The 24,813-nt window shown below is 38.7% G+C and overlaps 1 protein-coding gene across 8 annotated transcripts; it reads left to right on the top strand.

The window, feature by feature from the left end:
* Positions 1 to 5,679: 5,679 nt before the first annotated feature.
* Positions 5,680 to 22,701, top strand: LOC103714204. Of its 8 annotated transcripts, none has more exons than XR_605178.4 (4): positions 5,680 to 6,445; positions 11,486 to 11,660; positions 21,550 to 21,671; positions 22,490 to 22,701. XR_605178.4 is itself a non-coding variant. In XM_008801385.4 (3 exons), exons 1-2 carry the CDS (start codon positions 5,750 to 5,752, stop codon positions 11,645 to 11,647), a joined length of 858 nt encoding a protein of 285 aa, XP_008799607.2. In that variant the 5' UTR covers positions 5,680 to 5,749; the 3' UTR covers positions 11,648 to 11,660; positions 22,490 to 22,701. The 8 variants fall into 8 exon arrangements, 4 of the variants coding, with proteins under 4 accessions (XP_008799607.2, XP_008799605.2, XP_008799608.2 ...); XR_605176.4 differs by having other exon boundaries at positions 5,681 to 6,445; positions 20,967 to 21,671; positions 22,490 to 22,697; XR_003386980.2 differs by having other exon boundaries at positions 5,681 to 6,445; positions 20,967 to 21,675; positions 22,490 to 22,689.
* The last annotated feature ends 2,112 nt before the right edge of the window (positions 22,702 to 24,813 follow it).

Below are 24,813 nucleotides of genomic sequence, written 5' to 3' on the forward strand. Positions count from 1 at the left end.
GGGAAAAAGGTAAAATGGATGGTCACGATTTAAGTTTCTAGAGAATTCTGTAGATCTAAGGGCTAAAAGAGGCTGGTGAGGTGGAGACTTAAGATTGGATGAAAGCTAATCTTATTGACTGGCGAGAGCGCCATTAAGAAAGATTTCAAATAGCAAGAAGTGATTATCAAGAGATTTAGGGGCTCATGATTATGGCAATGGTGAAATTGAGCCTAAATCTATTGGCTAGGTTTTTGGTTGTTTAGGCATCTAGGATTAGTGCTAGTACATCTTTGATGCAGTCATCGATTCTTCCGATAGGCCACAATTACCGCGAGCAAACATATTAATGACGAGGAATGCACTAGAACTAAGTAGGTAATTTGATATGGATAAGGTGAAAGAGGCAAAATATCAAGCACTAAAATAAGCCAATGCATCTAAGATATTTAAATTTGAAGAAGGGGAATATTACTTTGGAGAAAAATCTAGGCTTGTCTTGTTAGGGAGTGGATTAGTGCAAGAGTCATTTGTCGTATTTGAAATGTATTTCAGACAGATGACATGAGAAAAGAGAATGAGTAAGCGTAGTTATGGATGAATTGTAGAGGATCTTTTAGAAAATATGAATAAAGTGTGAATGAGTGGGTGCCATATGGAAATATTATTCAGAGCATGAGAGGGTGAATATATGGGTGAGATTTAAGGAGCGTGTAAATAAAAGGTTTAAAAGGGATGAGGTTGGCCTAGGTAGGTGGTGTGATGCGGCAAATATCAATGAGTCAGGGTCTTATGTGAGTGCATGTGAAAATTAATGAGTGTAAAAACCTAGATAAAAGGGGTGATGATATCTAGTAGTGTGAGATATTTTTTTGAGTTTTTTTGCGTGGATACCTTTCTAAATATCGAATTTTGCGTGAATACCCTTTCAAAATTGATATTTATATGTATACCCTCGTAAAACTCTGTTATTATATAAATACCCCTAATATAACGGCTGTTTTAATGGTGTTAAAAAAATTATATTTATATTAATTAAAAATAAAATACAAATTTAAAATGATGTTACTATCCTTACTATTTCCTCCCCCACCTCCTCCCTGCCTAGAAGAGAGAGAGAGAGAGATCCCTCCCCTCCCCACCCCACACCAGCAACCGCCCCCCCCCCCCCCCCCGCCCCGGTGCCTGGCTTCCTCCCCACCCCCTGCGTATCGAGATCCCACGAAGAAGAAGAAGACAGGAGCTCCACACAGCTGTGCTTTGCTTCAAAATCTCTTGGGCCCAGAAGGAAGAGAGAGAGAGAGAGAGAGAGAGAGAGAGAGAGAGAGAGAGAGAGAGAGAGAGAGAGAGAGAGAGAGAGGACTGCTGGTTCACAGTGTTCCCTCACTTTCTCCCTTCAAAAGTTAAAAGAAACAAAAACCAAAAAACAGAAGGAAAAAAAAAAGCCAGCTGCCGAGACACGAGAGGTATCAACAGTGTCATAGATTGAGAGATAATCCTGACGGGCCGAGGTTCCTTTGGATTCTGTGAACCAGCAATCCTCTCTCTCTCTCTCTTCTGGGCCCAAGAGATTCTGAAGCAGAGCACAACTGTGTGGAGCTCATGTCTTCTTCCCCTTCTTGGGATCCCGATACGCAGGGGGCGGGGAGGAAGCCAGGCACCGGGGGGAGGGGCGGGAGGAAATAGTAAGGATAATAGCGTCATTTTAATTTTTTATTTTATTTTTAATTAATATAAATATGATTTTTTTAACACCGTTAAAACAACCGTTATATTAGGGTATTTGTACAATAACAGAGTTTTACGACGGTATACATGCAAATATGAATTTTGAAAGAGCATTCACACAAAATTCGATATTTAGAAGAGTATTCATGCAAAAAATCCTATTTTATTTGGGGTTTCATTTGTAATTAGAGATATGGGTATGATTTTAAAAAGTTACGATAAGAAGGATGCATAATAAAATTTGGCAAACTTTTGCATGTATGGTTGAGGATATATATTGATACAAAGAATAAGTGATAAAATCTCTTATTATGGTATAGGTTTGCTATACATTTACAGTTATCTTATCTTAAGTATTACTAGAGAATTATGTATTACTTTGAAGCAAATTGGTAGTTGCATAGTGTGGGATAAATCCAGGGTAAAATCATTGAAGTTTCAAGATCCGACTCAGGAAAACATGAGAAATCCATCATAAAAATATTGTAAAAATAGAAAATTTGAAATTTTTGATGTTATTAGATTATTAATTTGAGTTGTGAAAAGCGGGATGGGCTTAGAGATGCTTAGGAAAGATTGGGGTAAGATGCAGAGTAGGATTTCGATTAGATTAAGACTATGTAACCACATTTGGCTTAAAAGAAAAACATCTTAAAGGTAAGTACAAACTGGAATATTGATGTTGGAGGAATTGTGTTAGATTAATATACAAAAGTAGAGAATGCATGTGCATGGTTAAAAAACTTTAGTTTTAGCCTTCAAGGAGTGATGAATTCTTACTCCCGTGGTAGATGGGAGGGTGTGAATAAATATTTTTAATAAAAGCTCGCTCAAAACTTAATCCAAGACTGGATTTTGGGGATAAGCATATATTGAAGGACAAAATCCAACTTCTTTTGTTTTGAACCGACACCAATTCAAACAAGTTGCTTGAACTATATTTGAACTTAAATCCTTTATAGACAATGACATGGAAGAAAATTCAATGAAGTATCAAGAACAACCCTCGATATTATCGTGGAATATGATATAGTGGTAGGTCTAATGAACTTTAAGTGTCTAATAAAACTGGGTACTTCAAACTTTTTTTTTTTTTCAAATAACAATGGAGGCAACATTTTTTCAAGCCAAACATGAGGTTCTACGGAGTCCAAGTCCCATAGAGTGAATTGTAACCATTAAATTGATAGTTGTTAGTTACAATACATACATATATGAAGTAATATTTTTTCATGGATTGAAGTCCAAGTTTATATTTTTATTACCAGCTTTGTGATATGATATGATAAATATTTTTCAATTAGTCAATGCTTAGGTGGTCACAACTCTTCTCTCTTTAGAATGGGTTTTGCATTCCAGTCTTAGATTATGCATATTCAAGTATCTGGACCTAATTAATTTTTTTGGACGGGTCTTCCCCCTTTTTATATATTATAATTATTTGAACCCTTAACTTCAATAACTAGGAAAATAAATAAAGTAGCCTTAATTTAATCATCTTTGAAGTCTATATCTCAATATTCAACTCCATCCTAAAATTAGAGTGAAGGAAAAATAGTTGCGAATTTAATGTAACAAACTACCTTTTTGCTCTATAGTATTTTCATGCAAGAATTTTGTTCTCCAATGTCATATTTGATTTATTATTTTATCTTGGTGTATTTTACAATTGACTTTGAATCTCTTAGCAATAATGACGGCGTTTATTATAAAATTGTTAGTCAAACTCAGACCATATTTATCTTGTTTAACCCTAGTGTCCCCATGGTTGCAACTTATAGATTCTCCTACTTTCTATGTCATGGTGATCCATTTTAGTTTTCCAATTTTTTCTTCATTGCATGAATTGTTGCTTTTGCCATATATTTTAAACAAAAAGGAAAAAAAATAAATAAAAATCTTGATCCCCATCTCATCCAATGTCACTTTGAACTCCAAAATAGTTTTATCCTCCTTTACATTGTTCTACAGTCTTTTGGCCATATCTAGCCTCCTACACCACCTCTCCTCATCTCAAACGTAATTTTCATATGGTTAATGTATGCTACATGCTTTCTTATATCTTTTAATTGGTCTTTCAGTCGTAATGCACCCCTTTTTTAATGTCAAATTTTATATGAGTATTGAAATCTTTTATAACCATTAAATCCTTTTCAGGTTTTTCACCCTGCTGAGCCACATACTTCCATCAGCACACTATGGGCAATTATTCTTTAAGTGGACCGTTCAATCACCTAGATAGAGTAATAAAGCAGTTACCTTATTTATATTCATTTTATAAGCCATGGTATCTTTCTTTGATGATTATGATTGAAAGCTTGATGCCTGACATTGGTGGCATTAGATTTAGTGGTGGATCTACTCCTTTATATAGTTGACACAATTACTAATTCAATATTCGACTCGGTGAAATGCATAGATTTTTGGATTTTTTGCATGAATACCCTCCTAAATATCGGATTTTGCATGAATACTCTTCCAAAATTGATATTTGCATGCATACCCTCGTAAAACAATTGTTTTGCTATTCTACCTTTTTTTTTTTATTTTTGTTTTTGCATATGTACCCATGCTATCTAACTACGTTAAAAAATTAATGATTTCAAATTAAAATAATTAAAATATCCTTAATGGGTAGACATACAAATAGATCGTGATTCCGATAGGAGAAGAAGACAAGAATAATAGTGTAATTTTAAAATTTTATTTTATTTTTAATTAATATAAATATGATTTTTCTTAACACCGTTAGAACAACTGTTATATTATGGGCATTTGTACAATAACAAAATTTTATGAGGGTAAACATGCAAATATCTATTTTGGAAGGATATTCATGCAAAATTTGATATTTAGAAGGGTATCCATGCAAAAAAAATCCTAAATTTTTCCAACCATAATTGCAACAATCAAGGCTAATTAGTGCCAACTCCCTAGTGTGTTCATCTGTTAGGGAAGGTAAATGATATATAAATTTCATATATTTTAGTCAAATTACAACATCCATGGAGCCACCATTTTCTTTTGATCCAGGTACGAATGCCAGAGATCAAGATCACAATCAACTTCATCAATGTTTTTAGGACCTCTTATCCCAACTTCATAACATTTGTACATGCTGTTCCACTGCCCATCACAAGTTTTACCATTAACGAGTTCATTACAAATAGAAGCCTACCAATTTTTCACTTATGGACCTACCCACCAGTGTATAAATTTCGTACCACACGACACGAATCTTCTTCAGACCACCGTGGTCGTAAGCCTAATCTTTTCAGAGCGCAACACCGAATCTTCGCGTAATATTCTTCCACGGTCCAGATGCCATATTCTGAGGAATACCATGAAGTGCCCGTTCGTTCCACAGGAGGTACCTATCTCACGTGGCAAGAGGGTTGTGGTGCCATTCACGAAGTCGATAGGATAGATCTCTTGTCATGTTGGCAAGAGGAATTGTTTGTGTGATTCATTGGAGCCCCACATAAATGTTGTAACTTTTTAAAGTTTAATTGGAAATTTATTTACCTCGAAATTACCACAATATCCTCCTCTGATGGATTTTTTTTATTCTACTCAAACCAAACGACACTTGGCCCATCTCAAGATCATGCATCTGGACGGCTTTGATCCGCAGAATGAAAATTTTGATGCTAGGTGTCTAACAGGTGATCCGCGGGACATACAAAATATTAGGAAAGACTGCTTACGCTCTCCCAATCTCATCGCCAAAGGGTTAAAAACCGGTGTGCGATTCGATTCAGTAGGACGAGTGCCGCTTGCCGAAACAAAATTCCCATATTACCCTCAATGGGAGCCGGAGCCTAGGCCGCTTTCTGGAAAACCTGTGGGGTAGCCGATCTTTGTTATTCTAGAGCCGGAAGGGTATAATCGTAGTTATGGAAAAAGGGAAGGGTTCTCTTGACGAAGAAATCTCTCTATGAAAAAAAAAACGGTAACCTGATCCTAGCTCCCGGCTCGCCTCCTCCTCCTCTCTCTCTCTCTCTCTCTCTCTCTCTCTCTCTAGGGGCGATGCAGAGCGGCAATGGAAGTCCTTAGCCTCAAACCTTTCCTTACGGTTTCCGCCGCCCACCTCTCCAGAAACCCTAAGCCCACTCCCTCCCACTTTAATCCCTGTTGCACTCCCCATTCCAAACCCTCCCCCTCAGTCTCCTTCGTCGCCCCTCCAAGAAAACCCTGGCCCCTCAAAACCCTAGAAACCCAACCCGATGCCAACCCTATCGCCCCCTTCTGCCTCCTCCTCCCAATCTTCCACTCATTCGGGGTTTTCGCCTTCTCTCGGGCGCCAAACATTCGATCTTGGCTCAAAGGTGGCCTTGTCGAGGACGAAGGGGGGTGTGGGAATGATTTGCTATGCTGCGGAGGGATTGGGATGATGGTGATGAGCACCACGGCGGCGTTGTCGAAGGCCCAGGTCAGCCCTTTTTTGTGGACGCTGGCCGGGAACCCAACTTTCGTGTCGGGGCTTGTGGCGTGGGCGCTGGCACAGACTATAAAGATGCTCCTGAACTTCTTTGTGGAGCGGAGGTGGGACTTCAGGATGCTATTTAGTTCTGGAGGGATGCCATCGTCGCACTCGGCGCTGTGTATGGCGCTGACTGCGTCGGTGGGCATGTGCCATGGGGCAGCAGACTCGTTGTTTCCTGTATGCCTTGGTTTCAGCCTTATTGTTATGTATGATGCGACTGGGGTGCGGAGGCATGCTGGGATGCAGGCTAAGGTGAGGAAATCTTGCCTTCTTTTTTTCCTTTCTTTTCTTTTCTTTTTCTTTTTTTTTCTTTCGATTTTGTTGGTTTTATCTATCGATTTATTACTTCTCAAGAGGTAGACGTTTTTGGGTAAAAAACTCAAGCAAGAATTGATTTTCACTGCAGAACGTAGGCTAGTGGTAATTAGGAAGGAAGAAAAAGAAGAGAAAAACATGGGCTAATAAATAAGTATAATGGGAGTACTAAACTGTCAAGAAAAGCCACCAAAAAAAGGATCTTTTACCAAATGCATTTTTGGATTGGATGACAAGATTAACTAGATATGCTCTTGGAGAAGTTTTCATATTAAGTCTCTAAGATAAATGATATTACTAAGATGAAATTTAATTGTGGAATTGCCTAGTTCGGGAATATGATTACTCAATGATAGATCTTTAAGAAATATGAGTCTACAATGACAGGTGGAGGAAGGAGGATATAGATGTAGGTCACCTTATGTGCAATATAAGTGAGGCCAATCCAATGTTTAGAAAGATTGGATAAGAAAAAAAATATGGAGGAAGTTATGAAATTGTTGAATATAGATTCTATAATGGGAACTAATTTAGATGATTATGTACATACAGAGGTTGCAGATACACCACTGCTTCATTCAGATAACAAAAAGATAATAATCTAAGAAGGATGTTGGGAGGCAAGGACTTCGGCATTGGACGATATTTCAGCAGGATTCTTTAATGCTACTAGGGAGGCTAGTCTTGGTTTATTATTTATTTTTTCACTTGACAAAATTTAAAGGTGAAAAGAATGAAGAAACTAGCAATATTAGTGATGATGTGATGAGTCCATGAAGGCCAAAACATGAGTATAATGGTTGATGGTGTTTAGTTTGGTACATTATCCTTTGTTAAATGTTGGGTCTACCCATCACTTGACCTTTGCTACTTCTATCTTCAAAATATGTTTCTTTACCTCTTTGTCTTACTAAATGTACCACTGTAGGTTGTTTGACAATCAATACCTACCTATGAACTAGGGCTCGTCCTAGTTGTCCACCCTTTTGCTGAGCAACCAAGGGTTTTAGATTTGATTTAGTGGTGCAAGTTCAAAAATTTGGATTTGAATAATTATAGTACATCGGATCTTCCCCTTTATCTCAAAATGAAGAAGACATGCTCTTCTTCTGTCATCGACATAGTCAATTAGTTGCTTTCTACTTTAGTCTTTAATTTATGTTCACACACTTTACTCTTTCATTCATGTCCATTACTTGCTTTATGCAAACATAGATGTAAGCTAGAGATAATCTAGGAGGATCATTAGACTTGATGTAAACCACTTTGGCTACTACAGAAAGAATTAGATAGGGTTTGAGAGCGAGATCCATCCTATCAAAGGGCAGAGTCGTGCACGAAATTCTGAAGTCCTTAGTTTGCCTGTACAGTATCTAATTGAGGTGCTCATATTTTGAAATTGGATAACTTTTTGAGCCCTTCGACATGGTACCACCCCGTAAGGATACATTGCACAAAGCAATTGGGGCTAAATTTTACTGTTGGGGCCTTGAAATGGGTCAATCATAGCAAAAGATTTCTTTTCAAGAAAAACTTTTTAATCATGCATATCTTCCAATCTACGAAGAATTAGGCAAAATGGTTGAAAACAAAGTTGATATAAAAGTCAAGATCTACATCTATGGATTTTAGTTTTGTTCATGATTATTTCCACTATTCATATCTATTTCGAAAAAGTTGTAATATTGTTTAATTAAAAGAGAAATCTGACTTCAATTGTGCAAAGGTGAACCTTACTAGTGCAAGTAGAGGCTTAATAACTCAGTTTTTATTATTCATTAATGAAAGAAAAGAGGACCTAGGTCTTACTTTAGCCAATTTTTCTATCTTCTAAATTTTCTTTAAAGTGATTCGGGTGGAGCAGGTTGAAGGATTCTTCCATCTCCTTGATTAGATCAAAAGACTAGGATAATGGTAGAGCTGGGGACTTGTTCATTTGGTGCATCACCTGATCCCTCTTTTCATGTTAATCCTCTTACCATGTATCTCTTTCATGCCTAGTGGTGGCCAGGGCTGAGTCGAGCTTTGCCCAACATTCTGTATTAATTTTATTTGGCATTTGTTTCACCTTCTAATCCTTCTTTTCATGTTAATCCTTGTGCTATGCATCTCTTTCATGCCTAGTGGTGGTTAAGGCTGAGTCAAAGTCTGCCTAGCATTTTGTATTAGTTTTATTTGCTCAACTTGAGAGCGACCTGACTTGCAAACATGTCAAAATTGTTTGATTTGAACCAACTACTAGAATGAGCTGCATGACATGGCAGCCCTACCCCAACCCACCATGCTATGTTAATGTTGAATGTTGTTAGTTTGGGGCCCAACCATGGAAAGCCTTGCTTCTTATTTCCATCCATGAACATCATAATGCCAAAATAAGCCACCGAGAGAAAACTGAAAATAAAGTCTAGGATGTAACCTGAGTCTAATATCGTGTTGAAGTCCTTGGCTCGCAAAAGTGCCAAAGGGGATGGAGGGACTTGAGTTTCAGACCTTGCCCAGAAAGCTATGGTACTCAATCTTTGATACCTGGGGTTATTAGGGAGTTTGATAGATGAGAAGAGAGAAGAGAGCTTAATCTTTAAGGATCGGAATGGTAGTAGCTATCCCAATATCATAACGTTACTAATCACCTAGTGAAGAGGATCTAGTGGAAAAAGATTCAAGGTGCTGGTAGGAGTTGGACTTGGGGTCAGGCTACTGAGAATAGAGTCGAGAAAAAAAGTTATATTTTCAAGATGAAATGATAAATGCAAAATTTTCAAGGTGAAATGATATATTTTCAAGATGGAATTGATAAATGCATGACCTTTTCTTCATAGCTGAAATCATGTCTATCTCTTTTCTGAAACATGGCATATATATAGATAGAGACAGAGAGACAGAACATCTATGGGAAGTATGTGTATATTTATGAAAAGAGACTTTACGCTTATCACATTGACTAATAACAGGTAATTGCTTTGATCCATAACCCACTTGTTTAAGATTTTGGTGGGAATTTCTGACCTGAACCTGATTGTGTAAAAATCTGATGCCAACAGAAACAAACAAGGTCAGGTTATTGAGTTGGATTGAAAATTGTCATGCCTGTTAGTGCCACTGCTTTATCATCTTCTTATCGACTGTAGTGTTGTCTTGACTAAATCTTATCTACCTGCCCTTGTACACTGCTATATTCAAGAGCTTTGGGTGAAGAATCATCCTATACTTTGTGAACAATGAAAGATCTATATAGCTGGACAAATCACATGGTAATTCCCTTTCCATGTTGTGAATCAAGTCTTCTATATCTTGAATCTCATTCATTATGATATTTGTAGTGGTTTTTTACTGCTACATTTATAATGCTCATTACTTTGTGCCTACTTGCAGAAATCTTGTATGAGGTGTTTTTGATCTTAATGTTTTTTATTTTACTTTTTGTGTTCCACCAATTTTGTTGCTAACCATGATGTCTTCTTGAATTTCTTATCATGCATTTGACTATTTCAAATTCTTAGAGAAATTGTGAGATTCAACTGATTGTGATACAATACACGGTCCTATATGTCTGTGATGTTTATCTTGTGAAAGATATGATTTCATGTTAAATGAAGCTATAGTCAATGCTCTAGAGTGGCCTATAGATCGATCAGAATTCTGAACAGGATAGAAGAAAGATCTATGGTATGGTATATGGTTTGCTGGTTTTAGAACTGGACTAGATATATGTTAGAGGGAAGAGGAAAGAAAAGAAAATTGGAGTCCCTAACAAAGTTTGACAAATTAATCATAGGACATTGCTTCAAGTCAATAGTTTGATAATCATACATAACATAAGAAACAAACCACAGGTTACTTTAGCTATGAAATGGCACTGTTTCACAGATTTTTGGTAGGGTTTAATTTCATAAGATAAATTGTATGTTTTTATTCTAAAAAATTTAAACCACTTAAGATAGTTTGAGAAATCAATGATCCTACATATTCACCTGGGAAATCTGATGCATAAATCATCAAAGTACTTTCTTATCTAGAATTTGCTAGCACTGATAGTGAGCATCTTTGGAGGTTAAATTTTCTTAGATCTCTTAGTGATCTTCTTCTTACAGAACAGATGTATTATTTTAGAAAGAAATCCTGATAATAGTTCTTTTATAGGACATTGCTTTGAGAAAACTCAGTAATCTTGTTGATGTAGAGGAAATATGGAAAAAAAGAGATGTTTATGGCTGTGAAATGGTATTATTTATAAGTCAAATATGTATATTTTTGTTATGTAGAATGTATATCCTAAGCTTGAAACATTTAATTCAATTTTGACATATATAAAATACTACAACATCACTGAGAAGCCTGTTATATGTATCACTAAATAATTGCCACACCTAGAATGTGATGGTTTTGATAGCTGGGATGTGCCTTTGGAGGTTCTATAATTTCTTCTGGAAGTTCTAGTGATTCTTATGTTTCAGGACAAATATATCAATTTTTTGAAAACATTCCTGAAGATAATAATTCTCTTTTTTTGTTGTCCATTGGTATATAAAAATGCTTATGTTTTCAGAATAAATATATTATTTCAGAAAGAAAAGTGTTAATACAATATCTGTCTTGTTACTGTCCATCATAGGATGTCTTTGATGGTGGTAAATGTCTTTAACGGTGGTAAAGTGTTGTCCAGGATTTTATAAAGAATTCTTGACAAGTGACAATCATTTTATATTTATATATTATATTCAGGAAACATTTCATATATGTATATATGATATGATATTTTGAATTTCGCAGTTAAGGTTAGTATGCCACAAGTTTGTGTTGAAGTACGAATCTGTTTATGTCATGCGTATCCACACGTATATGTGTATGCATGTGTATATGTGTGTGCATCTCCATGTGCATGTGATTGTTGAACTTTCATATTACTGCTTTAACAATTGCTTTGATATGATTTCCTGATTCCAAAGATAGTGAATGTCAAAACTGGTAAATCCATAGGTACTGAATAAGATCATTGAGGACTTGTTTCAAGGGCATCCTATCAGTGAAAGAAAGCTTAAGGAGCTTCTAGGCCACACTCCATCACAAGTCATTGCTGGGGCTCTTCTAGGCATCTTGGTTGCTTGTGTTTGCTGCCAAGGATGTGTTTTTGCCATTTAAGTTGATTCTTCAGGTACTTAAAAGCGTATTCATCATCAACAAAATTTTGTATTGATGTAATTTCAGTTTAGAAAAGTCCTTTATTTGTTCAATCTGTGCTGGGGCAAAGTATTTGGTTACATTCTAATTCACTAAGTTCCTTGATGTTTTATGTGGTGATGAATTTAGAGTTGAGAAAGCCGAATAACAGTGAACAGCATGGTGGTGTTTATCACGATATTAATTCTACAGTATAATCATGTCAGCATGTAATGCTCAGTTTTCTTTGCGGTTGACAATCTTATAAGTCGATGAATTTTATTATTTTGTGAGGGAAAATTAGGTTGTCTTGTACTTTATTGATTATTATGTAAAATGTCATCCAGACATCTACACATGGGGTGTACATCATATATTCATGGCACCGACCTACATTGCAGCGTGTAGGTGTATATGCTTCAGCATGATCCAATTTTAATGGCACTGGTGTATTAGCTTGTTTTCCAGTGGTGTTCATTGATTTGCCATTTGCGCATGTAGCTTACTCCCTTTGCTTGTATGCAAGTATCTTTAATTAAATATAAGGTTTCTCATATATTTTACTTTATGCTTCTTATTGTTTGCATGAATTAAGTATAATTTTTCTGGATGTGTTATCTGCTCGATTTGTGTAGATTCACATGGTTAGGGGCTAATTTACCAGCAAGCAATATGAGTCTTTGTTATTAATTGGGGTGTAAGCATTCTAGACATGTCTGTTCTCCACCAGATCACTTAAAAGACATATCTTAGCACTCCAACTCTATATCTTTTCTTAGTATGTAAATGGAGCATCAGCTCAGTGTATTTTGATACATTTACTACATTGACCACAAACCTCCAAGGGCACAATGCATTATGTTTTAATCATAACACTACGCATGGAGGATGTATGTATCCTTGGTGCTTGACTTTGGGACGTTGTAGGGAATTTGAACTGCTGAAGAGTGTTGGACCGTATAACCAAGTCAGGTGAAAAATCTGGGAAAGATGAGGCAACAACAATGTGGCAGCATATTTGTGATGGTAAATGAAGGCCACCAATCTTGGTATATTTACAAGCTCATCAAACTAAGATTGGGACCATTTGAATTACCTAAATTAGATCAATAATAACCACACATCAAAAGGTGAAACATCAAAATTAAACATCGTAATGCTTTGCCTTCGTAGTTTAAATGTGGCATATTTTTCTTTTTTAGATCTAGTACTAGAGTCGATCTTAACATGGTACGATGTGCCAACTGCTGAAAGCATATTGGTTGCAAGGCAAGTAAGAAAACTTAAAGCTCATACCATGGTGAAGGTATGGAAAGTTTCATACCATGCTGCTCAATATTGTAAGGTGTATACCATGCTAGCTAGGTATGGGCACGATGCAAGGACTCACACCCCTAAGTTGTCCATGCTGGTCTGTGCCGTTTGTGCCAAAATGCTAACCTTGTTGGCAGCTGCTAGATTGATTGCTTTCAGTTGTTAGATTCAGGTCAATCTAACAGGATCGATTATGGTGGGCTTGGCACCTCAAGTAAGAGGACCTCATAAAGTTGTAGTGGGAGCAAAGTTTTTAGAATAGAAGAAGCAAATGGGCTGCCCTCTATTTTACTAGCTTTCAACAAAAGGGTATACATCAAGGAAGGAGGAAAAAAAGATACATAATCCACATCCTAGGTAAAGAAACATCAGAGTAGGTTAGCCCTCCACTTTGAGGGGTTGCAGACATCGTGCGGGTGATGGTATGTCAGAGCACATTGAATCTCCACTGACAAGGGATGCTTGGTTTATGGAACAATAGTATGGATTGCCAGAGTGCAAGTTGGATCTCAACTCCTAGTGTTTGAACTCGATTGGTTAGATGGCAACAATGCCTGGTTGAAGATATTGTAGTAGTCAATGTGCTTCGAAAGCCTCTTCTTTCCTTTTCCTCTTGCTTTTATAGGCTATGTATAAAGATCTCGCATTAAATTGACAATCTCCACCATCATAGTGCTTGGTTTGTTTGGCAGTTGTTGCTTGGCCCAGTAGTGGCCTTGTCAATCATCACATGATTGCTTAGTGTAGCTTCCTATTTGACCCATGTAGGAAGCTGAAGAGATGCGGTTCACTTCACCAAGCATGCTCGTTATCCTTTTGGAGGTTTGCAATACATGGTTCCCTCATTACACATGCATCAATTGTGCATTAAATCGATAAGAGTTTGGACCACATTAGATTTATGTGTCTTGCCAAGTTACACCATGCTGACCTTTGGGAGCTAGCATGCAACTAAATCTGTCATGCCCCAAACCCGGAGCGCAACAGACGCCGCATACTTGCAGGGCAGATTATACAAGTATGCAAGGCTACTGATCAGAGCAATAATAATAATTCTTCAACTCTAAAAAATTTATTTAATCAATTTAAATCAAGATCTAAATAAATAATTCTCATAATCAATTGTTCCGAAGTGACAAGTCAAAACATGCCAACTAATTATTATGATTCAATTCAAATAAAATGTTTAAACTAAACTAGTCTAACTAGTTTAAACCAGAAGTCCAATTATTGCGAATGTCTCCTTAGCGTACTCCCCCAAGTCCCGAGCAATCATTGGTCAGAATCTGAAAAATAGAAAAAAAATAGAATAATGAACTATATCAGCCCAGTAAGCAACATAACACAACAAAGTAGGATCTAAGCATGCCAAATAAATAATTAAATAGCAAGATATTGATTGAAAATAAATCAAATTTCGTAATACATACATTTTTTAAAAAATTATTATTATTATTTTCATGAAATGATACTAGAGACTCAACATCAAACTATGACCACGTAACCCAGTGGCATGGGTCAGATAATAGATATAGGATGCACAAAGTGCCAGATAAAAGATACTACTATTCTAATCACTGGTGGCTCGGTGTCGAAACCAGTTTCTCATATTACAAGTCAACAGGGCTAACAAACTATCCCCATTGGCGGGGCTAGATCATGCCGTGCTGAAAATATATACATATAAAACAAATTTCATAATTTATCCAGTCATATTTTTCAAATCACATAACATATTTTAAAACAATTATTATTGTAATAATAACATGCCTAACCCATTTAATCAAGTATAAAACAAATATCACAATCAAATATAATAAACTAATTATCATTTTACCAAAGATCGGAAAACATACTTTGAAGCAAGGTTTGCCGTACCAGTACCGGTAGGCGTACCGGTCGCCTATCGGACCATCACGGTTTCGGTTCGGACCGGTTTAAACCGGTACCGAACCGAAATATTCTTCCCCGCCGGAGCCGGGGAAGAAGAGAACGAGAGAGCGAGCAGGGGAGGGAGGGAGGGAGGAGAGGAGAAGCCGTCCGCGGAGAGCCGCAGGGGGCGGTGGAGCCCGCGGGGCCGCGCCCCCTGTTTCTTTCTAAACAGGGGACGCGTCCGCAGTTTTTTTAATTTGAGAATTTTTAAGTGAAGTCCGCAACCGATTTGCCGACTTCACATACAAATTTCTAAAATTTTTTTTGCGGCCTCCGTCGCGGCCTCCCGGGCTCCCCCGCCCCTACACGGCCTTCGCCACCCCCTCGGCCTCCGCTGGCCCCCTGCGGCCCTTCGCGGGCGGCGGAGGCCTCTCCTTCCTCCCTCTTTTCTCCGCTCTCTCTCCTCTTCGTCTTCTCCGGCTCCGGCTGGGTCGGCCCGTATCGGTTTTTACTGCTCTGGTGTACCGGTTACAGGCTGGACCGGTCCGAACCGGTCGGTACGGGCCGGTTCGTCAGACCATGCTTTGAAGCATTAGGTTACTTACCTCTTGCTTTTAAAATTTTACTTTAGTTCGTCTACTTTAATATCATTAAAATATAATTAATTTTTATTATTTTAGAAGCCAAGCAAAGTTAAAAATTAAAATACTATTGGAGATACGTCCTCATACCTAAATCAGATTGGTCAGATCGATCAGAACAAAGTAAACGAAATTGATCAATATGAGTTATGATTTAGATGACCCAATAAAGATTAATGGTAACTAAATTCTAGGGGTACCTGACAAGACTGGGGTACTGGGTCGATATGTTGCCCGTGTATCAAGGCGGTGCAAGGTCTCTATCCTGGGGTCAACTTGGATCCGAGCAAGAGGAAGTCATGGCTTTACACTAAGATCACTGGGTCTTGCTTAAAGAGAGAGGGAGAAGAGAGAGAAAAGAGGTCTAGGTTTGGTTGTCAATGGCATGGAACAACCTAGATCAATCAACATGTCTGGCCCATGAGTCAGGAGAGAAAAGAGGATTTGAGAAATTTATCCATAAATAAATAAATAAAATGAAAAGAAATAAAGAATTAGAGGAGAAGAGGATAGAATGGAGAGAAGGATGAGAGGGGCCATGGTGGCAGGGGGTCGACGGCAAGCCGACGACAGCGGCTATGATGGCCGGCCAAAAAGGAAGAACCCAGGAAACACCCTCAGTTTGGCCCGAAAACAAAGGAACATGGCTCAACTTAGGAAGAAAAATGGAAAATGAGGAAGGAAGCTCACTAGAGCATGGTGGAGGCGGTGCATCTCGGCTGAGGATAGTTGGTTTGGCAGTTTTTGTGGCGGTGACGCTTGAACAGGGGAAAGAAAGGAAAAATAGGGCAGCTGGAAGCTTGAGAGAGATCTCGGGTAGCGACGATCGATTGTGGTGGCATGGCGGCCGTCGGAGACTAGGGAGAAGGCTCGGTGATGGATTAGGCGGAAGGGAAGGAGGGATTTATATAGGGTTTTGGATGGGGGTTAGCATGGCGGTCGTTGCACCTACCCACGATCATTGGCGGTGGTTGTGCATAATCCAACGGCCGGCGGCCGTTCGAATGGCCGTGGAGTCGTAACTGGCCATGATTCTACGGCCTTATCCTCTCAATGGCTAGCAGATTGGGCAGGAGAACGCAATTCCTGTGTTCCAATCCATTTTTTTTAAATTTTCGAATTGAAGTTGATGGGTGTTGCCGACTTCAATTCAGGATGGATCCTTATGGGCCAGTTCTCACTTTCTCCCCTTAAAAATTTCGTCCTTGAAATTTGAGAAATCTAGGCCTTCCAAATTTAGATATGCTCAGCCCATGGTAGCTAGAGAACTTATTATGGGTTTTTTTTCCTAATTCAAGCACCACTGCAGCACCTTGCCATAATAAACACCAAGGCTAGCCCTCATGAGTTCTTTACTCGAACACATAATACGCATCTGTCATGCACATCCATACCTCTACTCGATACTCTATCAAACAGAACTTATGTGACATCCTCGAGTGCCCGCAGGCAACCCGACCCCTTGGGTTAATTGCAACAATCATCTGCATCTCTGTGACTTCCTATGAGTGCTTCGCAACTCATCACCTCTATGCCATACATCTCTTCTTGAGTAACTGCTTAATTTGCATAGCAGAAGCAACTCGAGGGGAAGTGTAGGCATCACCACCCATAAAACTAAATTCAATATTCACAGAAATCCAAAAATTTATCCACTTCTCATGGCAATGAATAGTGGCAAATGTGGCGCTAACTAGTCTATACCCAAAATTATGTCTATGAGTAATCAATCCTTTATCTACTATCTAAACTGAACAAGACTTGCAGATCCGATCACCTCACCCCTGACAGAGGTGCTAATATACAGATCAAACTCTAATGACACATAGGGTAGGTTATGCTTTTGCACAGATGCAAAAGTGTGTGTAGCACCCGAATCAAATAACACATGGGCATAAATAAATGTAATCGGTAATATACTTGATAGTTGATACCATGGTGTTGGATGCCTGAGCGTCCTGCTGAGTTAGTGCATAAACACGGCCCTGAGTGAGCGGTCTCCCCTATTTTTGTTGTTTGGGAGAAGATGCCTGAGCTGACTGAGCCGGAGCAATAGCTTGCGCTTGCTGGGTCTTAATAACCTGAGGCCACTGAATTGATTAGGACTCCTGAAGTTTCTAAGGGCACTCTGCTATCTTATGGCCATGCTGGCCACGTTTGAAACAAGCTCTAGATAATCATCTACAATTTTCGGTCTTGTGGATACCGCCATATATTTCACATTTAGGCTTGTCCTGCTGGGTAGTCTTTCCATGAGATTCTTGCCTTTTCGAATGCCAAGACTTATCATGGGATTCTGCAAACTCACTAGAATTTTATCTACTTCGAGTATCAGAATCTCTGCTCCTCTTTCTTTGCTTCACACCTTTAGTATCTTGAGTTTATTTCGAAATAATCTCCATATTCTTGGCCCTATCTACTAAATCATCATAATTCATTGACTTCATTGCAGTCAAACTCCGACGCAAATGTGGCTTCAATTTTAGCTACTTCCATTAAAAGGAATTTTGCACTCTATACGATATGGCTACAAACCGAATGAAGAAGTCGGAAGCAGTTCCTCGCCTCTCCTAGTCAGCCTGCACCTGTTGCGGATTCTGCTCCGCCGGTTCGTCGTTCCTCTCGTCTTTCCGTTCCTCCTTCTCGTTTTCTTTGTCTGTCTTTGTCGTATTGAGCACCCCATAGTGGTTTCAGTGACTGATAGGTATAGTAATAATTCCTGGCGTTGGAGGTCGCCCAGAATGGCATAGTTGCAGAACGGCTCTTTCTGGTCAGGATAAACCTTATCTGCGGCAAGCCACACCAAGAATGGTGTGATAGAGCAAATAGGGGCCAAGAGGCGTAATACCCTAATGGCCGTCCAGTTACCGCTTTCCGCATCTTCCTTTTGTTCGGTATATCCATGAAATAATTGTTGCTGTTCCTCTGAACCTGAACAATTAAGAAAGACTTTCTTTCGCATCTTAATCTTAAGTTTCCTTTTTATCGAAAAAATTCCATTATTGACTCACTATTCATTGAACCATACGGATCGATCTTCTTCAAACCTCCTCATCCTGAACTCAACATCCATAATGAGGGTGGGAGAAAATCGGGACAATTTGTCAAACTCGGCCTCACACTCATCCATAGTCATAAACTCCTTGAGACAAATTAAGAAATTCTCTCTCTAACTCTGTCAATTAACTGTAAGGAAAATACTTGGAATAAAAGGCAGTGTGAAACCTCTGCCAGGTAACTAGCTCATGATTGTGAGCCAATGCTCACTCCACAGACTTCCACCAATGATAGGCTCTATCCTGAAGCATATAGGTGGCAAATCTGACTTTTTCCTCATCGGTACACTCCATTGCCCTAAAGCTTTCTCCATCTCATCAATCTAAGCCTTAGCCTCATGAGGATTAGTAGTACCTTTAAAAGCCGGAGGAGCCATCTTTCTGAATTCAGCTATACTCCTTCCATGCTCGGCTGGACCAACATTTTGCTGGACTGTGTGCTGAGGTTGCTGCCTCTGTTGACATACTAATCCAACAACCTCCTCAATCAGTTCAAGCACCCGAGTTTGGTTTCCAATTATATTCCCTTGTATCACCGTTGCCTGACCCAGAATTGGCTGATTCACTATTGACTGACCGGCCCCACCTTCTTGGTGAATACCAGAGGCCACATTCTAGTGTCCCCTGATGCTGAGGTTCCTCAACTGCTTGGTTAGTAGGGCCTCCACCCTGAGACCCCCCCAACTGTCCCATTCAAACTTTGTCCACGGGCACGATGAGACTTTATTTAGCTTCCAATTGGTTCAAGTTGGAAGCTTAACTTATGTGGTCCACGACAGCTGAGCATGCTTGTTAGCCTATGCAGGGATTTGAGGAGACGCGTGGCTCACCAACCATGCATTCTCCTGCTCACATTAGATGAGCGAGGACACCACATCAGGGCCATTTATTCTGCTACAGCTCATTGTGCTGATTTTTGGGGTAAAAGACAGATCAAGACATTGATACGAATCAGCACATCATTCATTTTTCCAGGCATGCGGCCAAGCATGTGGTTGCCACAAGACAGCCCATGACTAGCATGGATGTGGCGCATGGTACTTTAATCCTCAGGTGAGGAGAGTAAGTTGTTTTCTCTTAAACAATAATGTGCACCTTGGACTTGCCTGTGATCAGTTTGGTCTCCAGAAATATGAATTTCTAGCAGAAATAAAATCAAATGCATGGACAAATGTACAGAATTGTGGGCTCTTGCCATTAATGGGGTGAAAAAATAAAAATGCCTGTATGGTTGTTTCTTGGCGGACAAGCAGTTCACTGCCGATGTCTGCTTAACAAAAAAAAAGAAAATGAATGGTGAGGAATAAGGATACATGGATCTCTGGGCTGAGTTGCTAACAGGATCGATAATCTATTTCCAATAGACCGGTAGTAATGTATCTGAGAAATCAGGTCTTATATGGATGTTTGCAGAATTTAAAGAAAAAGGAATTTAGAAGAGGAGTAAAGAGTGAAAAATAGAAAGAATAGAAATAAAAGAGAGGGAGAGGGGGAAACTAGGATGTAGGCCGACCCTGTAGTTCAATTCCTAAGGATCAGTTTGGGTGAATTCAACTATGAGAATTTTGGCAACGTATTCAAGGTAAATGAGTTGTCAACATGGATACTATGGTCAACATTTGAAGTAAACATTTTGAAGTGATAAGCAACATGGTTGCTATGGTTAACCGTGCATGGTTATGATCAGCCCATGCCACTATGGTCAATATAGTGACAACAGGTCTAACATACCCATGTTTTGACTCATGGGAAGAGATTTCACATTTTGGAACTTGTTTTTTTAAGTCAGCTATGAAGGTGGGAGGAAAACATCTGTGCATGCTACATGAGACTTGCATGCCATCCAAGCCCTGGAAGTGAGCCACTTCCATGAATTGTTTGAGAATACTTATAGCCATTACTCATAATGCACTTGATTAATATTGTATCAGGCTGCTAGTTTTTACTTCTCCTTGTTTCTACAGTATGTTCAAATATTTCTTTCCTCTGGTGCATGCTTTGTCTTGTGGTTGGTAATAGAGTCAATCGTTTTGCTTCTTTGTTTCTTTCTTTTATTTCATATAATAAATTTTGTTTTACTGGACAACCAGGAAGAATGTTAAACAAAATGAGGGGGCAGAATTTCGTACCTGTATAGATAACTTGGAGTTTAATTTCCAAGGATTTATTTCAGTGATCAGCTTTTACCTGGAGTTCAATTGTGGCACTAAAATGAATATTTTTGTATCATATATAATTTCTACTTATCAGTTTTATATCATGACTCATTCATAATGACAGAATCTTACCTGATTTGATTATGATGAGAAATAGTGGATCACATGACCTCTATGACTGGATCTTTTGATGTGGTAACACAGTCTTAACATTCCTTGCACCAATTTGGATGCATCATTGACATTAGTTGTTGGTTATCAGGTAATGCACATTATTTGGGATTTGATAAATCGATCATGTCGTGACCAAGAATGCTATTACTTTGAAGGCCTCACTTGGGGGAAGCTAGAGTTATCATGTTCAAGACCCTCTCCTAAACAAAAGGAAGGATTTTCTTACTGGATGGTCTTGGTCCGTCCCAGACATATCATACCATGCTGGTGGAGAACTGGCACCTGATATGCCGTCATACCTAGTGTTGGTATCAAGGGACGTCCGGTACCAAAACTAGGTATAGAGTGTGCCCGTTGCGTACCAGTGTGGGTGCCGAAATCAGTAGTTAAAACCTTGCTGAAAAGAGTTGCTGATGAGGGAGGAAAAAATAACAACAGGAAAGATGAATGAAGAAAGGAGAGATGCTGTGAAGAAATTTTTTAGAAATTTGAATTGCAGACTATTGCTGAGCTTATGTTCTATTAAGTGACCCATAGTGCATGTACGGTCCCTTCTGCTGATTTGCGCATGTGATGACTGCATGCAATCTCCCTGCTATTACCTCTTGTGCAGGACTTATTTTCATAATATTAGTATCTTAAAATTATGTTCACCACCTTTTTCCTGTCAGCTCCTGTATCGAGGCACCCAAGGAAATCTGATGCGCAGGTAGCCAGATGAATAGAACAAAGGCAGATGGCATGTGACTAAAGGAGAAGTAGGCAGCAATTTCTGCTGCATAATCCCAATCAAGTGGGTATTTTCAAATATCTTATGAGAATCCTCTTCTTTATTGCCCTTTAACAGATCTGTGTCCCTGTCCATTGGTTCATCTCTTGCACTCATATGTACAACTTGTTATCCTGACTGAATTTTTTTTCAGTCCTATTGGCTCTACAATGATGTCACTTGTACTCTTGAAATTTGATATTTACTTATTTTTTCATGTTCTTTTTTAATTGGAAGGGAGTTTAGACCACTCAATTTTATTAAGAGAAGAAGAAAACACAAGGCAGCCCATGAGAGGAGGGGGAAGTTTAAATATTACATAATTCCTCTAGGATTTTTGAGTAACCAGGGAGATTGTTATGTTTATACAAAATGGATCAGCTCCAAAAAATTTTGTTGGCATATTCATCTTAGCATTCATCTGCATGTTCATCATTTAACCATCATCTGTACAAAATATCTGGCATGGCCCGCCCAACATTTGATTTCATGGAATTTGAGGTTCCACAAATGGGTAATTAATTGCGGACATCTCATCTCTTAACCTTGAGACGGGTCAGATCATCCTATCACATCAGATGCTGCCTTCATGACTCCGCTGTACAAGACTAGTACAAAGTCCAACCTTTGTGCATGAATAATAAACCTTGAAGCATCACTGTGCTTTTCATGAGGATGGTTTTCATTGTCTTTTAGTTGCCCTGGATTAAAATCTTGCATAGCATGTTTTCTCTACTGCTCCTAGGGTTGCCAAAATTTGAAGTATCTGAAAGAATCAGTGCAATGTGAGTAGGTTTTCCTTGCTTGCCTGTTGTTGACGTCTTATTGCCATACTGTCTCAGGCAGCAAAGAACCTGAAGATCGGGGTCTCCAAGAGTTCATCTGCGTGTTGAAAATTCCTGATAAGATCCATATAGAATTGTTGGGTCACTGTAAAATTGATGTCGAGAATTTTAGTCATTAGAAGGAGAAAGAATTTATCTGTGTTTCCTTTGTGGATAGCTCATTTATATTTGTAATTTCATCCATCAATTTTCTGGCAGTGGCTTTCATACTCATCTTCTTTTTAATAGCGTCACTTTTCTTCTTGCATTCTCCATCTCTTCTCGACGATGCGTAAGGGACCAGTTATATTCCGTTTGGGTAGCTGATGGCCTGGAATTGTATCCATGTATAACATTTTGGGACAATCTCTCTTTTACTTGAAGCTATCTGCTACAGGTGGTTGCCTTCATGGGTCATTGCATAGTGCGCTAGTTCTGATTGACCAAAGATCAACCAGTTTCAGAAGTTTGGCCATCTGAAGTCCATTTTTCTTCCTCAAAATCTTTTGGTGCTTAGTCATGACTGGATTGGCAAAAGCCTTTTTTTATTCTGAATGAGAAGCCAAACAGGGATGGAATACAGTAGGCCCTCTTACAGGAAAGGAAGAAAAGATAAAAAAACATATTGATTGTTTAGTAAACGCCTGTCATCTTAGAGTGAGCACAGCACTACATCAAACGCCTTGGATTTGATGCTTCTTCCCCCATTTTAGATATAGATATTCTATTGGCATGAAGACACGTACCTAATTGCTGCTTGACACTGGGACTCCGAAAAATAGTTCGCCAGAAAATTATGGCTCTTTTTATATTCATGGATCCCGTGTTAAAGATCTCAATTATCTTTCTCCTGTTGTTTTCAGTGATAAAAAAATGCACAAATCTGACAATTTCCTTCAGTAGTGCACAAATTAGCTGATGTAAATTTTGTTTCGCTCCGTGGCAGCAAGTATCCAACATCTATCACTTCCTGTAAATTCCCAGTTAATTTCAGAATCACCCTCACCTATCAATGTCTGATGAGTTTTAAAAAATTGTTAGCCTTCACTGGCTGATGCAATTGAATCCAGCATAGACCCTTCTGGCTAATTTAACACTTGCAGTTCATTAGTCATGATCATTGAGTCCCTCAGAACTATAACATCTTGTTACCAGAGGGACGTCTTAATCTCTGGATACTCTTTGAAGGAAGGTCATTGTGGGGTTCTGTTGTAGCACGGTCAATTAGAATTTATTAAGTCAAATGCTCACGACATAACAGCATTAAAGTTGAAAGTAAAACCTTCTCCACATGCAGAGAAATTACAACCACTGTTCGGTGACGATATAGTCAAATTTCATCACACAACAGCACACTTACCTGAACTGGAGACAGTCACTAAGCAATATGGCTATTTTGTAGCTCGTCCTAAAGCTAAGAATTTAATATAATTACTTTTTGATTGCTTTTTTGTCGGGTTCGTTCTTTAGCTGCTGTTTTTGCTGCTTCCTATGGTTGGTCAAGTAATTTGAATATATCACGTCCTTATTAAGCTTTTCTTTTTCATACAAATTGTTGCTTCTCCATGCTCCTTAGTTCTATTTCAAGTTCAAAAACCTGGTGACTGCATCTGATCAACAAAATGTGTTATATTAGTAGAGCTTTTTTTTTTTCTTTTGGAGACAGATTAAAAGAACTCACGGATCCACTGATGTCTCAAAGGTAGGTCAGGACTTTTGACAGGAGTCCGAATTTCTGTGATGGAGTTTGGTAAAGCCCTAAAGCCACTTATTTAACGAACATAATCCATGGAGTATTAAATGCAAAATGGTCTCCTTGCTTTTCAGAAATTAGGTGTGTATAACTGTCAGTGATTTGGAGTCCATGCTTGCCTGCCCCAGATGTTAGCACACTAGATGCATCCTGTCTCAGATGAGAGTCGCTGAGGCTGAGACTGGTGTTTTCCATGTTGGAGACCACTCGCTGTATTCTCTGTTAGTTTAGAGAAGTCAAGGACAATAATTCTTGCCATGCTTCAAACTGCACCGGGGCCTTTTTAGAAGGAATTTCTTTATGCCAATTTCTTTATTCTAATACGACGATGGATAACATAAATATTACTGTCTTTAACTCGTCGAAGGTGAAAATGCAGGCTCACACTCAGCATGTGTTTTTTCTTATTTCGTATTCACTAAATGATGTTCTTCTTGCATCTGATCATCTCCTCTCTCTGTTTTTTTTGTCAGACATCCATTCTCCTAATTCTGATAACTGATTGGTTTCTCACTTTTTCCCTTTGCTCTCTCTTCTTGAGGGTTATATTCGAAAGTCTTGCTTTGAGCTTAAAAGTTTCTTAGATGGA

Source organism: Phoenix dactylifera, chromosome 4 (assembly GCF_009389715.1).
Source record: "Phoenix dactylifera cultivar Barhee BC4 chromosome 4, palm_55x_up_171113_PBpolish2nd_filt_p, whole genome shotgun sequence".
Lineage (NCBI taxonomy): Eukaryota > Viridiplantae > Streptophyta > Magnoliopsida > Arecales > Arecaceae > Phoenix > Phoenix dactylifera.